The 15,821-nt window shown below is 44.4% G+C and overlaps 1 protein-coding gene across 6 annotated transcripts in view; it reads left to right on the top strand.

Moving 5' to 3' along the window:
• RAPGEF4 (Rap guanine nucleotide exchange factor 4) overlaps positions 1-15,821 on the top strand; it is a 316,664-nt gene that overhangs the window by 242,678 nt on the left and 58,165 nt on the right. For all 6 annotated transcript variants that reach the window (XM_067741524.1, XM_067741521.1, XM_067741523.1 and 3 more), the window contains 4 exons: positions 8,927-9,011; positions 11,365-11,425; positions 13,642-13,718; positions 14,130-14,276. In XM_067741524.1, coding sequence (XP_067597625.1) covers positions 8,927-9,011; positions 11,365-11,425; positions 13,642-13,718; positions 14,130-14,276 — 370 coding nt within the window. The remainder of the gene's footprint in view (positions 1-8,926; positions 9,012-11,364; positions 11,426-13,641; positions 13,719-14,129; positions 14,277-15,821) is intronic.

The raw sequence follows: 15,821 nt of genomic DNA, 5'->3' as shown, positions 1-15,821 counted from the left end.
AGTTTCTCATGGTGGATGTTTAGGTTGATTCTCAAGCCCTTTCTTCTTAAGGGCAGCAGAAAATAATATTCTAATGCTCTTCTTCCCAGAACAAAGAAAGAATTCCTAGCCTGGCAGGGATGCAGGAGTGGGGTTGTGGCTAGAAAGGTGTCCAGAAAGTTCCAGCAGGGAAGCGAAGGAGTGCCCAGACCAGGAGTGCTGGTAAACGTGGCTGGAGAGTTAGGCTGAGGTCAGATTGAAGAAGGTCTGCTTCTGTGTTCCTTGGATATCATTTTATAGCCATTTGGGGCACCGTTGACTGGTTTAAAGGGAGATGTGGCATGGCCAGCTTCGCAGTAGGTAGGTTTCTCTGCTATCTGTAGAGAATGGATTGGAGGGGCTGAGACTAAAGATAGAACGCCAGATATTGAGTTTTATGAGATTACAATTAATTATATTTTAAGAATTTAATGACAGCATTTGAGATACATGCATTTGACCTAAGAGTCTGCTAAATACAGTGAAAGTAATATTAAGCACAAGAGCCCCGGATTCTAGTATTACCAAGTTACCAGTAAGTCCCCCAACATCTCCAGATTACAGATCTCTTAAACTATAAATTTAATACCTGCTTACTCTCTCCCAGTTTCACAAAGGGACTGTGAATGGAAAAACAAATGCAATAGTATTTAATCACAGCCAACATTTATTGAACACACGTGTGCTAGGCACTGTGTTCAACAGTTGTCTAATTCAATTCTTTCAACAGAACCATGAGGTAGTTATTAATATTATCCGTATTTTACGGATTAGGAAAGTGGGGCTTAGGTTAAGTCACTTGCCTGTGTTCATCCTGAAAGTCGTGGACTCAGGATTTGGTCCAGGTCTTTCTGACTCTGGATGCTGTGTTCTGTTCTATGGTCTACCACCTATCCCAGGCCAAAAAGGCTTCAAAATGGTCTCTTGGCTTTGTTCTTTGAGCATTACTGAGGAAAGATGTCATGGAAATCTGATTTTAAAATAATTATTGCAGAGTAGTCTCATCTCATTAAGTTATTACTGTATAGACCTGGATGAGGTACACATGTACTGTAGAAAAAAATTATATCAACACACTAGCCAGGATCACAAACAAAACTTAACAACTAAAAATGAGTCACGCTATACGTTTTATATAATGACCTCACCTATATCACCTCTTTGAACCTCAGAATAACTATGAACTGAGTAGGACTAATGTTATTATCCACAATTTACAGATGGAGAAATTGAGCTTAGTAGATGGCGAGTGTCTTCTTTAACATCACACAGTAGTATATGTGGCTGAACCAGGAACTGAGCCCAAGTCTGCTTACTCCAAATCCAGTTTCATTCACTTTTTTCATGGATAATAATCTTTCCTCTCTAATAGATTGCCTAAACTTCTTCCTCTCTGGTGGCTTTACTGAACAAGCAGTGGAGTCCAAAGAAATATGGATAATCTATCTGTCCCTGATTCATGAAGAATTAATTTTTATAAGGAAAAATAATACATCCACATAGCATCTGCTCAAAAAACATTTGCATTTTCTATCTGACATGTATGTCTTATACACAGAGGCAGGTTGCTATACTATCTGCTTCTATCCAAATTTGTTTGTTTTTCTCAAGTTGCTGCTTAAGTGTTTTAAAGGAAAATATTTATAGTTGTACCTTTTAAAAGGTTTAATGGTACACTTCTATCGTGCCCTTATAGTAAACACTTCTGCTGGGAGAATTTCTGGCATACTCGGTTTCTAAACATGAAAAACCTCAAATCACACTGTCCCCAAAACACTTAGCCCTCAGAGGCCCTGAATCACAGAACCCTTACCCCATGTCCTGTTGGGGATGACTTCATTTCTCTCAAATATTCATGAAGCTTTTACCCTTAACTGCAGTTGTAAACTGTATGCATTTCCAACTTCACGAAGAAGGGAAGAATCCCCGTGTGCACAGGCTTTGCTATCAGAACTAGAAAATGCCTAATTGTATCTGATAAGCTTAAGATGTCCTTTTCTGGGTTAAAGGTAAGGTGAGGGGTGGTGGTGTGGCAGGGAAGCGAGCAGACAGAGCTGGGCAGGACACCTTAAATGGCAAGTCACCAAGCTCCTGGAATGACTCAAACCCTTAACTGCTAACTCTTAGGAAGCAAGGGTCCTGGGAGGTGAAAAGAGAAAGAAACAAACATGTTGTGCTGGTTTTTTAGACAAGGGGGTGGAAAACCACACCAAACTTTCCTTTAAGGGAAGGGGGGTGAGGTGAGATCTCAAGATCTGAAGAGTGTTGGGAAATGATCCACACTTGAGAAATGACTTGAAAGCAGGAGAGTCAGGTGGGTTGAGGTGAAGTGTTGCCACCAAAATAAAGCATTCCACCCCCAAGAAAAAAATAACAAAGCGTTTCCTTTATTTTGACGCGTGATCAGGTCTTGCTTAGATATTTATAACATTGACTTTTCTGGGTATTTTCCCCATGCACCAGGGAATACGTCTACTAGGCGACAGTTCTCGAAGAACTGGGTCTTTTCACCTGCCTAGGTTACCACTGGCCATGCCAGTGTGCATGCTTCGTGCCTGGACGAATCCCTCATTTTATCCACGTTCCAGTAACTGAGTTGCTCTGTCTCTGACCTTGATAAATTCCTTGATAAAACTGTATTTACCAGCAGCTTCCAATATCACCTGAGTCCTCCCATCCTTTAATGTATAAAATGCCTCTCCCTCCATCCCCGTTTATTATCTTGTCTGTAACTAAGGCATTGCTGCCGGAATGCATCCCCTGCAGAAACTAGGCCTTTCCACAGCAGGATCCAACACATCCACATCAATGTGGCACCACGCAGATTTGTAAAGAAGCAGGGATGCCTAATACCTCTCCCTGTGACATCTGGAGAAGGACGAGTAAAGACCAGGTACATTCACCGGCTGCCACTCAGAGCAGCCGGGAGAGTCAATTCACTTCCCCAGCCTCGCATGTCCTCTGTGAAGGTGCGTTGGGAGTTCCCTCCTCCTGCGCGGGGCACAGTGTTCCCTTGACTCTTGAAAGCCAAATTGCCTTCAGTCCTTGGGCCCCTTTCATTACTGTTGGAACAGGCTGGGGGCTGATCTGCAGGATCTCTTCTCCAGTTTTTTCTCTGTCCGCCCCACAAAGACCAAAGCATGAGAGGTACTTAATGCCACTGTTTGCCACGACGAGCCCGCTTTTGTTCAGTGATCGTGGTAGGGAAGGCTCCATGTTAGATGTGGTGTCGGACGCTCTTCTGGGGGGTGGGGTACATGGAGAGGAGAGAGCTTTCGTCTGTTTCCAGAGCAGAGAGGTGAGTCTCTTCTGAGACACTAGATGGCACCGCGGCTCTGAGCGGGCGGCTCCGGCCTGGCTGGGCTTGTTCTGTCACTGCGACCACAGAGTCCACTGGGATGGGGGAGGGGCTCCCATTTGATTGGGTGGACGCAGGCTGGCCACACCGACTTTCACTCCATCTGGCCTAACAGCACGTCCACGGAAACACCTCGTGGCGCACCTCTCCCGAACACTTTTGCCGCTTTGTTAACTGTGAATACGCTCATTTTCTAAAGCAAGTCTCTTCACACCCTGCAGTCCTGACTTCTCTCACCTTGTTAAAACATGTGCTGTAGACAGGACCAAAAAGTTGGTTCCTACCTGGGTGGATCGCCCAGGGACAGTGGCCTGCCCTGTGATGACACTGACCACTGTAGACCACAGGCTCGTTTTTGTTTTGATTTTTTTCCTTTTTTCCCTTTTATTCGGGATGTTATTTAGGACTCGCAGACTAAACTGTTTCTAGGCTTTGTTCCGTTCTGTTTCAAATGGCTGTCCCGGGCTTCTCCAGGGCATCCAGCAAGCCCCGTGGAAGTCTGTATTTCTTCATTTTGGTTATTGAGGAATGGAGGTCCAGGGGTAGAATAAGTTCCACGTGGGTCTCTGCAGGTTGGCCATCCACACTCCCACCCCTGTGAAGGCAGCGGGGGCCATGCTTCCGGACAGGCCTTGCTTTATCAGAGACGTGAGGGGGGCAGGCAGGGTGAAGCCACTACCGTCTTCCCGCTGGTTGCCAAACGAAGGAGGCTCTCCCGGAACAGAGCCCTTCCCGGGAAGTCCCTCCTGGGAGAACTGCCACTGCTTTCCGTCCTCTGTGTCTGGCAGGAGGGCCCAGGCCTCTGCTTCCTTCTCAGGCTCCTCTGGAGCAGGTCTCGAGCTGTAGCCTGGCAGTGAACCCTGGGGCAGGCTGCTGCTCGGCGCATAGAGTGGGAGAGGGGCCCAGCGGCCCCCTGTCCTGAGTGGAGCAGTATTTTTTATTTTTTATTTTTATTTATTTTTTTTTGCGGTACGTGGGCCTCTCACTGTTGTGGCCTCTCGCGTTGCGGAGCACAGTCTCCGGACATGCAGGCTCAGCGGCCATGGCTCACGGGCCCAGCTGCTCCGTGGCATGTGGGATCCTCCCAGACCAGGGCACGAACCCGTGTCCCCTGCATCAGCAGGCGGACTCTCAACCACTGCGCCACCAGGGAAGCCCATGGAGCAGTATTTTGATGAGCCCTGGGACCCTCTCCTGCCCTTGTCTTGTCAGCAGGGCTGTCTCCCTCCTGTGATGGTCTCTTCCGTGAGTCCAGAGCTGTGTCTGCCTCCAGACACATCTTAGACATTCTATCCCTATCTGCTTCCTATCACCCAAGAATTCCTGAAACTCTCATGTCCACGGAGAGTGCTATGTTATGGTTTGTCGTGGTGACATTACTGATTTTCAGTGCTGTTTTGGATTTTTAAATATCTTTCCTATCAGACCTTTAGCATGGCAGACAAAATTCTGACCATAAAAAGGGTCCTACCCAACAGGTGCTGCTTGGCCTTTCATGGTCATCTCTGTCCAGGCCCCCACTGATCTGGACTTAGTTAGACTGAATAAGTTCAGCTGGTCTAAAATGGTAACTTCTTAAAACTGGATGAACACATGTATAATCCTACAGAAAAATCTGTCTTTTCTATCTTTGAACGGGATTTGGAGTAACAGGTGAGATCCAACATTTTCATCCTGTCTCCTCCCTCCATTAATAATTAACTACTTACCATGACACTTACGTGTGCTGTACCTGAAGTGAGTTGTGTCATGGACACCTTGTCCTAATGGACCTTCAGTGGGAAGGATAACAGAGCGTAAGCCCCTGTGTCCTTCAGGCCACAGAACAGGAACTGGTCCTTGGCACTGCTGCCATCTCCCCTGGGCAGACCTTGACTTCCGCATGAGTCGTGAGAACTTGTGCATGCATTCATCTGATGAGATGGATTGAACACCCTCCCCCTTAATAACGCCATCCTGCATGTGTACCATATTTCCAATGTATGAATGCTTCGTGTATATTAACTCGTTTAATCTTTACAGCAATCCGGTTTATTATCCCTATCTTTACAGATGTAGGGACAAGGCATTAGACCAGTTGGGCCCCTAGGAAGTTCCTGTTTTAGACCTCAAATCCCGTTTCTGTTGTTAGCTTAGCACCCTTTGTACTACCAGATGCTGCTTCTCTTGAGAAGAGCAGTGTCAAATCGTGGATTTTTAAGCAAATAACATCGTTCACAGTATGTTGTAATTGCCACGGCAGTTGGATCATGTGCCATGGAAGAATAAGTTTTGGAGAACCAGTTTTACCTAGGCGAGAGGACATCTGAGCTGGGCTTGAAGCAGGAAAAAATTAAAAATCCCAGGCAAAGAGAGGAGCACGTGAAGAGTCTTGGAGGCGAGAAACAGCTTCGCGTGTCTGAGGACCAGGGAGATGTCTGGTTATCCCTGGAGCAAAGAACGTAGACAGCCATGAGGGAAGATGTGAAGAGAGGAAAGAGAGATGAGTCTAGGAAAGTCAGTTGAGACCCGCTTTAAGAGAGCCTTGTATGACGATGAGGGAGCACTTCTGGACAGACTGAGCTTGTGACACTTGTGGGTTGTCTGGGAATTGATGGCCAGGAAGCTGTTGGAGCTCAAGAGAGAAATCTGTTTGGAGATAAAGATTGAGGTCTCAGCATCGTATAGATGAAAGTTGGGGACTTTTCCCACGGAGAGAAGGTAGAACGAAGTGAGAACAGAGCTGAAGGTGGCAGAGCCTGGGGGGCACAGCACGATTCAAGAGGTGAACAAAAAAACAACAGCTCATAAAGGACACTGAGGAGAAATGTCTGGAAGACCAGGGAGAGATCGAGGAGGGCAGTGGCCTGGGGGAGGAGAGCTTCAGGCCGTGCTCAGTAGTGTGGGGCAGTGGGAAGTTGAGTGGGTTTCGAAAATAGCCTGAAAGTTGCCATCTTTACCTGTCTTCTCCCACACTTTGGTGCAGGTCCTAAGACTAACTAAGTGGCTCAAAGGGCAGCCTTGACACACTGTCAAATTTTCAGTATGCTGCATTGAGGGTCTGACAGATTTCATCATCATCTGTTTTAACTCTTGGATGAAATTCAGTGATCTTTAATATAATGGGATTTATAGATCCTAAAGGCAGCATTTATTTTTTTAATCTGTAAACCTTGATCAGTGTGGATTTCATGTTGATATTATGTGAAAACTCTTCCTAAACTCATAGATATCTGCTCCCCAATTCCAACTCTGAATCTGTCAAGATTTTAGAGCTAAATTCTAACCCTTTCTTTTCCCAGCTGAGTTTTTCTTCTCCCTCCATAACAGCCCACTCCATGGAGTTGAGAATGAGACTTGGCGACCCTTTTCTCCTTTAGCCAAGCTTCTAGGAGGGTCCGTGCTATTTGCGGCTGATGTCAAGTAGCAGGAACAGCAGGGCTGCCCCTTGTGCTGAAGAGCCATAATCCTATTACGCCCACCTTGAGACTTCACATTAGCTGCCTCTATCGTAGTAGATGGACTGAGGTGACTCAATTGACTTTTAAATCTCCAAGGGTCCTAGTTTCAAAATCCCCATGTCTAAGTCAAGTAGTAGATTAGGCCCCTTGCTAAGAAGGCCTGGCTCCTTCAGAGTCCCTGGGGCCATAGCTCTTCCTTCGGTGGGTCCCCTACTTTCTGCATTCCACTAGATTGGGGCACAGTGTATCCTTAAGTGGTGATCCTTGGCAGGAGGTGAACCTGGCTGGCATCTCCCTGGGTCATGGCTTTAGTACAGGCAGGCATTAGGAAATAGACCCTCTGTTGTTGCTATAAGAGAAGGATATCATATTCTTTTGTTTGTGTTAAAGCCGTCCTTGAGAAGGTAATGCCCAAGGGATGCAAAGAGTTTTCTTCCTCCAGTTAGCTCCCATTTGATCTGGAATATAGTTGCAAAATTATCTAACTCAACTCTTTTAGAATATTTACAATTCAGTTTCGATAGCTCCAAGTACGTATCTAATAATTGACTAAGTTCTAGATGTAATTTGCTGAACCAAGAGTCATACTTAATTTGTAAGTTTGTTTTTCTCGTGCAAGGGTTTAAGTTTTGAATATCACTTTGCTGGGTTTTTTTTTTCGCTCACTCAAATAAATATGCAGATACCTTCCCATTCGCTACTTCCTTTAGCTCTCACATCACTCTCAGAAAGATATTGTCCCCAGTTTACAGATGAAACTGAGCCTCTGATGTCACACAGCTGGTGAATGGTTGCACCAAGGTTAAAACCTGATCTTCAGACGCTAAACCCAGTGCTCTGCTCAGGACACCAACACTCCCTGAATTTATCTAATCAAGGAGCACTCTTTAAAATACAGTGTAATGATGGAACACCGTCGGCAGCTCATTGAGGTTTAAATGTTTAATATACAGAAACGTTAAATAATACCACAAGTTATTGAAATTTTAGGACAAAATGCATAAGACAGATGATGATTATCTAATAGGTAACACTCATGACTATAGCAGTTAGCTGAGAGTGAATGTCACCTGTCCATCAATGTGGAGATTGACTTCCTAGCACTCTCAGAATTCATAACACATTTGTTTGTTTTTTAGTTTCTTATACTGGAGAGAGCAATAGAAAATCCAAATTACTGACCAGTCATGCCTTTTACCATTGATGTATAATTAAACTCTCTTAGTGATTCCAGAATTATTATAGACAAGAAAGATGATCAGCAATCCACTCAGTCCTCCCATGCCAAAATGTCCATAATGCCCACAAGCCCCAGACTATTAGATACTAGTTTTATAATAAATTATAGGGAAAGGCAGACTATTAGATACTAGTTTTATAATAAATTATAGGGAAAAAACTGTACATAGTATACTGATTAACATCTCATGGAACAGTAGTCCTCCATGGAACAGAGTTGGGGAAATGCAGGTGTATTCTTCCCTTCTTTCCCTCTTTTACTAATCCCATGCACTACTGTTTGCCTTCTGCCCATCTCATGCCCTCACTTCCTCAGGGATAGGTGAGAAAATGTTGTCTATAGGCATCCTTTATCTGAGTCCTGTGGTGGAAGCATATTACATAACCCAAAACAATAGTGACAACAGCATTATTATTCTTTTAAGCTAAGATATCAGGATCCCAAGAAATTTGGATTGATCATCAAGTTGATTGAACCAATAGTTCCTAGAGATGCTAAACGATAAGTTTGTTGTTACTGATTAAGGTAGTGATGAAAGGCGATTTTGTAGAACGATCATCTACAAAGTAAGAGGTCAGTTAGCCAACTACAGTGTGAACAGAGATGTTCTTCCCTCTGAGATGGAAAGGAAAGGGATTATGTGCCCTTCTGATTTCTTCCATGTCCTTCCATCAAGGAACACGTTCATGTCAAAAATCCCTTTAGGAATGATCATAGCATACTCTCTCCCTCTGCCGATGTTTTTTTAATCGGGATTTCTGCTAAGAATTTCCTGAACATGTTACTGACCCCCGAAGTCACCTCTATATTTCAAGCCCTTAGCAATGACTTTTATCTCATTATTTCCTTGTTACTTTTTTTTCTTTGTAGACCTGGCCAGAGGACCGTGGATGACCTAGAAATTATCTATGAAGAACTCCTTCACATTAAAGCCTTATCCCATCTTTCTACCACGGTAAGTTGTCTCTTAGCTGAGGCGGAGGGGAGGGGCGCACAGTTTGAGTTAAATGCACAGTTAGGCCTGAAGGAGAGTATTGGAGAGTGTGGGCGAGGGGCAGGAACGCCTGAATTCTCCCTCACAAACGGCCCCTCCTGTTTCTCACGAGATGCTAAGGAAGCTACGCCCATGTGCAATCACCAAAAAAGAATCAAGTATCACTACGTTACTAGTAGCTGCCCTAAACACCAAGGCAGTATGATGTGAGCAGAACTGGAACATACGCTTCAAACTTCCTGAGTCTTGGAACCCGCATACCTAGACAAGAGAGCCAGGCCTTAAGAGGGGTGTCCCTTCCATGACATATAGAGCCGCGTGCGGGAGCGGGGCTCGGGGGGGGGAAAGAAATCAAGACGACCAGCCCTGGCCCAAGGGGCCAGCTCCACCCAGGTTTGCTGCCAGATTGAGAAAGGAAGCAGAAGGTGCAAGAGAGCATTAGTTCAGATATCTTAGGACACAAGAGCAGTACCTGCTAGTGAACAATGGCCCAACGGCCGTATCTGACTCTGAACTTTTACGTGACTAGGGTGTTTAGAAGAACAGTGGACAGAAATGTCTCCTGCCATAGGAGGGAGAGAGAAACACAATTTCCAGGCAACACAAGTCTCCTATGTGCTAATAATTCAGTAATGATAATGATAATAAAAGAAGCTGTCCCAGCATCCACGGATCACAGGTTTTATGCGGGACCCCTCAGCAATGCCCATCTGCTTAATCTGTCTTTCATCCCCAGCTCACTAGGCGATATTATGCTGTCACTGTCACATGGTGGCAGTGCCTGTAGTCCCTGCTCTGGGCGGGGGTAGAGTTCAGGTCTCCACTGAGAGCAGTGAGGCATTCACCACAACCCCAAGCAGAAGGGTTCCAGATCCTTCCCCCTTCAACCCAGACAGGACTGCCTTCACATCCCTCCCACTCCCTGCACCACTGGGGATCCGGGAGCTTGCTCACCTACATGGAGTATCCAGGGGTCTGGTCCAGCCCAGGCTCCCCTCCCTCCCACCACGCTGCTGTCATCTTCACTCTGTCCATGGTGGGATGGGTCTAGTGCCCGGGGGCCTCACCCGGGGAGCTCCTGCATTCGTAGGGGCAGCAGCCGAGGCTCCACGAACTCATGCTGGAGAGGGAAGTGAGGGAAGACCCCTTTTCCCTACCTGTTGTCCGGGTCCCCAGCATGCGCATGTTCTGACTTCCCCAGCCTTGGTGGAATTGGGAGGATTGTGGGTAGCGGAAAGGAGGAGTCTTCTACCTCAAATCCCAGATACCCAGGCACTGTGGAAGATCTCAGGTTATTTGGTTCTTAGGGAGAGAGAACATAATTTGGGACCATAGTTTGGAATTAAAAAGAAATAGCTCACACATTTAAGCTTTATTATTCAACTTCAAGACATTGAGTTTTCTAACACGTTTGTGGTGATGCATGATGTGTGATGCAAAGAAGAGCCTCCAGGAGCAAGAGTCACGATATTGTGGCTGCTCTCACCCTCTCACCAAGATGCAAGACAGGCAGAGAAATTGCCTAGTTCATACATGTGAAACCAAGTTTAAACAGTCTCTAGGGAGGTTGTCTTGTACGAATTAGCTTATAAAACAGCTTTTGTAAAAAGCTTTAAGAGTCTGGTGGCACAAGACATGGACGCAACGTAAATGTCCATCAACAGGTAAAAGGATAAAGAAGATGTGGTACATATATACAGTGGAATATTACTCAGCCATAAAAAGAATGAAATAATGCCATTTGTAGCAACATGGATGGACCTAGAGATTATCATACTAAGTGAAGTAAGTCAGACAAAGACAAATATCATATGATATCTCCTATATGTGGAACCTAAAAAAATTATACAAAGGAACTTATTTACAAGACAGAAATAGACTCACAGATATAGGAAACAAACTTAGGGCTACCAAAGGAGAAGCAGGGGAGGGATATATTAGAAATTTGATAATAACAGATATACATTACTATATATAAAACAGATAAACAACAAGATCCTAATGTATAGCACAGGGAACTATATTCAATAACTTGTAATAAACTAAAATGGAAAAGAATCTGAAAAAAAATATATATATATGCATAACTGAATCACTTTGCTATACATTGTAAATCAACTATACTTCAATTTTTTAAAAAACTAAAAAACAATCTAGTGGCACATCTAGTGGAAGTGGTTCTAGACAGGAGGAGCAGCAAAGCAGAGTGGGAGGTGTCCGCGTGGAAGTCAGCACTGTTCAGAAAGAGAACAAGTCCCTCCCCAGCCCCCCGCAATCTGGCCTTTCCCCCACATTTCTTCTCTTTTCCTTCTAGGTGAAACGGGAGTTAGCAGGTGTTCTCATTTTCGAGTCCCACGCCAAAGGAGGAACCGTGTGTAAGTGAAGACTGTAATCGTGCATGGTGCCTGGCTGGCCCCCTCCCGAGCATGCGCCATGGGAGCCTGACTGCAAATGCTCCCCTTTCTTGGGTCTGGGTCTGACTTGCCAGGATGTCACGTGGCACCATTTGTTTTTCTGGACCTGTGATTATTCCCAGCACGTATCCCTTACTCTGCAGCCCGCTGGGTTTTGGGTGCCAGCCTGGGAGCAGTTGCCAGCCTGTGTCTCCACTTGCGCCCTCCCCTGCTGGCTCAAGGCAGTGTTTAAAGAGGGTGAGATGAAGTCAGTGCTCTTCAGGGGGGACCCCAGGCAAAACCTTTTCACAGTGACCTCACTTCAGTTTGTGGCTTGAGAGAAACTAATCTATCTCTTGAGAGGCTAGTTAGACTGGCATACTCTCCTGCCTTCTTGTTCTTCTCTCATTTTCACTAACAGCTCCGAGCCTGAGAGAATTTCTTTGCCCCAAATATTTATGCAATACTAATATGTAGTATCTCTCCAGCGTGCACGTTGTAGTTTAGTTCTGTGATCATATTTGGGAGCAAGAAATTGAAATTTCATATTAATAAAAGTGAGCAAGGGCTTCCCTGGTGGCGCAGTGGTTGAGAGTCCGCCTGCCAATGCAGGGGACACGGGTTCACGCCCCGGTCCGGGAAGATCCCACATGCTGCGGAGCGGCTGGGTCCTGAGCCATGGCCGCTGAGCCTGCGCGTCCGGAGCCTGTGCTCCGCAACGGGAGAGGCCACAACAGTGAGAGGCCGGCATACCACAAAAAAAAAAAAAAAAAAAGTGAGCAAAATTATTTCGGCTGGCATTTCCCACTCGTCGTACAAAACGCTTCTTGAAAAACATGGTTAGCGGTGTATTCAGATCAGGAAATGCCTCTTTCTCTGATCTCTCTTGGAGAATAGTAACACATACTAGCATGCTACCTTTCTCAGGAGTTCTACAGTAAAGATACATTTCACACCATGTAAACTGACACTTCCTAACCCCAGTGAAACATAGAAAACATTTATAATGGACACGTGTTAACTTTTCAAGAGACATTCTTTGGAAAATCTTGCTCTTTCTTCAGACTGAGTTGTGTTAGTCAAATAAGCAGAGACCATGAATTGTAAAAGCAAAAAGAATTAAAAATGAGTTTCAAATATTTTACTTTTAGTCATCAAAAGTGGTATTTCTAACATTGATATTTACTTTAGTAAGAATGTCTTTTCTTCACATTTTAAAGGTTCACTTTTAATATTTTTTTAATTTTTATGATCACTGATGACTTGCAACTTTTCTTATTCTTTTCACTCACTCTTACTGATGGTTTTCATTTTATCATGAAATACTTAAATATTTCAAACAAAAAACTAGAGGTTGTTACAAACACCTTTTTTTTTTTTTTTTGCAGTATATGGGCCCCTCACTGCTGTGGCCTCTCCCGCCGCCGAGCACAGGCTCCGGACGCGCAGGCTCCGGACGCGCAGGCTCAGCGGCCGTGGCTCACGGGCCCAGCGCTCTGCAGCATGTGGGATCTTCCCAGACCGGGGCACGAACCCGTGTTCCCTGCATTGGCAGGCAGACTCTCAACCACTGCACCACCAGGGAAGCCCACAAACACCTTTTTAAAAAACATTTTTTATCAAATAGTAACCTTATGCCATATTTTTTCATTTTTTATATTTTCTAAAACATGAAATTCTACATTTGAAGGCTCCTTGTTCCCTCCTTTATCTCATTCTTCTTTTCCCCTCCCCAAGGTAACTCCTACCCTATATGATGCGGTTATCATTCCAACCCATTTTTTAAAAAATATGTGGATATGCATCCATCAACACTATGTAGTACTGATTTGCATGTTTTCAAACTTCACTTTACCATTCAGAATACTTTTAAAAACTGTGTTCTATAGCTTAGCAAGTTTTGATGAATTGTGGGGGGAATGTATTGCTTTAAGGAATGGATAGCTGGTGAATTTGTATCTAGTGAATACGTATCTTTAGGGCACGGCAAGGAGTGCAGTATTTCTGTTCCTTTCACATTCTAAAGAAAAGGAAGTAATATTCCACATGAATAAGTTCGTATTTGCCAGTGATTTTTTTTTCCCTTCTGGAATTAAATGCATAATTCTGGGGACTTAAAAATGATGATTTGATAAGCTGTAATTTATACTGATGTGCTTCTACTCTTGTCATAAGTCTTTTCATTTTTTTGTATCTAGTGTTTAACCAGGGGGAAGAAGGCACCTCCTGGTACATTATTCTAAAAGGATCAGTGAATGTAGTCATTTATGGCAAGGTATATATATCTTTTTTTCTTTCTGAAACTTTATTATGCTCCATATACTAGTGGTTCTAAGTATTAACAACTTAATGCTACAATTAAACTTGCTACAACGTTGTTACTCTATGCAGAAAAGACATTATAGCATCTCTAATCATAAGTTATCTAAGTTATTATACTCAGAGTAGTACTGAATTTTCTGGGGCTCCTGGATTATAATGTATACATTTAAGTTAGGCCCTAGCCCAGATTACTCAATGAAAGAGAAATGAAACATTATAACATAATTATCTGATTCCCCCCACACTTGACATCCCTGGGTACAGCCTATTGATATATACAGTGTTTTGCGGGGGGGGGGGGGTGCAGGTGGGTGTTTGCTCCCTTTCAGGGATCACCTTCATCTGGATGTGTTGCTCTCTCCAGGGTGTGGTCTGCACGCTGCACGAAGGTGATGACTTCGGCAAGTTAGCGCTAGTGAATGATGCCCCGAGAGCTGCCTCCATCGTCTTGCGAGAAGATAACTGCCATTTCTTAAGAGTAGACAAGGAGGATTTTAACCGGATCCTGAGGGTGAGTCCAAGGTGAAGTGTGGCTGAGGGGCGTCGCATTTTCACTTTTGCCAGATAAGAAGAATGAGTGTAGTGTTAATTGAGCCAGCACTGTGATTAATGAATGCTCTAGGGCCAGAGGGCCTTGCTTACAAACCTGGCATGTTCGATGTGCTGGGGTGGGCTCTGGGGTCCAGAGGTGATATTCCAGTAAGGCTGCAAATGTGCCGCGCTGTGCTGGACCAAATAACCCTGCACACACCTGAACGGGTCCATGAGCACTGAAGACAAATAGGGATGCCTTGGCCAAATGCCAAAGCCTGAGACATTTCTCTTTGCAATCCCAGGTTTCCCCTTTTGTGTCCTTCCCCACCTCCCTCTCCATGTCTTTCTCTATCCTAAACCTCCTGTCTCTTCCCAAATCTGAATCTTTCTCATATCCTCACACTCCCTCTGGATTTATTAAGTGACTGCATTTTAGTTGCCATTAATGTCCACCATGGTTACTCTAACCAAGCATTTTCATTTCAAGTGCTTTTTGTCAAATTGATTCACACTAAAGGAATTTCAGACTCTGGCAAGTACATGAAGAATAGTTGGGGTTGTAGGAGGAGCCATGAGATTGCACTTAGAGATGGCTCTGCAGAGGGGCCTAATGGAAGCTTGTTAAAGTATTTGTGAGAGTGGATGATGGTTAGAATAGATGGTCCCTAGGTTCTCCCCACCATCCAGCTCCTGGTCTCTTGCGAGGGACAACCCAGCTTTAGCTGGTGGAAGCCTGATTGTGGACCGCTGGGCATGGTGATATTGTCCCAGCACCCCTGGCCTTTCAGGTGGCCCATGGTCTATCCCACCTCACCCAGAGACACTGTTCCCTCCAGGATCACTTTGCTCTTTTCCCTTCCCTGCTGGCTCACAGAGCAGACTCCCTTCTATGCCTTTCCCAGCCTGAGCATCTTTCTCTCTCCTACCCTGAAATCCCAAATGCACCTTCTGTGCTTTCTGGTACATTTGGCATTATTTCATGAAGATTTACAGTCTCCTTCCCATCCCTTATGTGTGGACACCTATTCCTACACAACCTTAAGCTTTTGCCTTTGGCAGCAAAATTTCTGACAACGAAGTTTGTCTTAGGAATGCGTTCTCTTGATGCAAAAAAAGTTAAGTTAAAGATTAAAGCATTGACTAATATAGAAAAAATGCCACATGGAATTTGATGTGGTTTTTATCCAGTCTCTTAAAATAGGAACCAAATGAGGAGGAAACGTGCATTACGATTTTTTAATAAATCATTTTTTAATGACATTGAAATTTGAACTTTACTCTTTTGGAAGTTGACACACATGAAGTTTGCACTCAGCCACAATTATTCTTTGAAAGAATCAGATTAGGACCATTATCATGGATGTAATTTATAAAATTATTCCAAATAACTGAAAAGTGTTTTTAACACGTTTCAAACTGATAGTTTTTACAAGTCTTTTGATTAGAGGGAAAACATGCCACTCCTAAGAAAACTAAGTACCCTCAGAAGATAATCAGAATGAAAGAACTCTGCTGAAGCTGA

The sequence above is a fragment of the Pseudorca crassidens genome, chromosome 6 (assembly GCF_039906515.1).
Source record: "Pseudorca crassidens isolate mPseCra1 chromosome 6, mPseCra1.hap1, whole genome shotgun sequence".
Lineage (NCBI taxonomy): Eukaryota > Metazoa > Chordata > Mammalia > Artiodactyla > Delphinidae > Pseudorca > Pseudorca crassidens.
The sequence above is the reverse complement of the archived record's forward strand: the minus strand, read 5'-3'. Positions and strand labels throughout refer to the sequence as shown.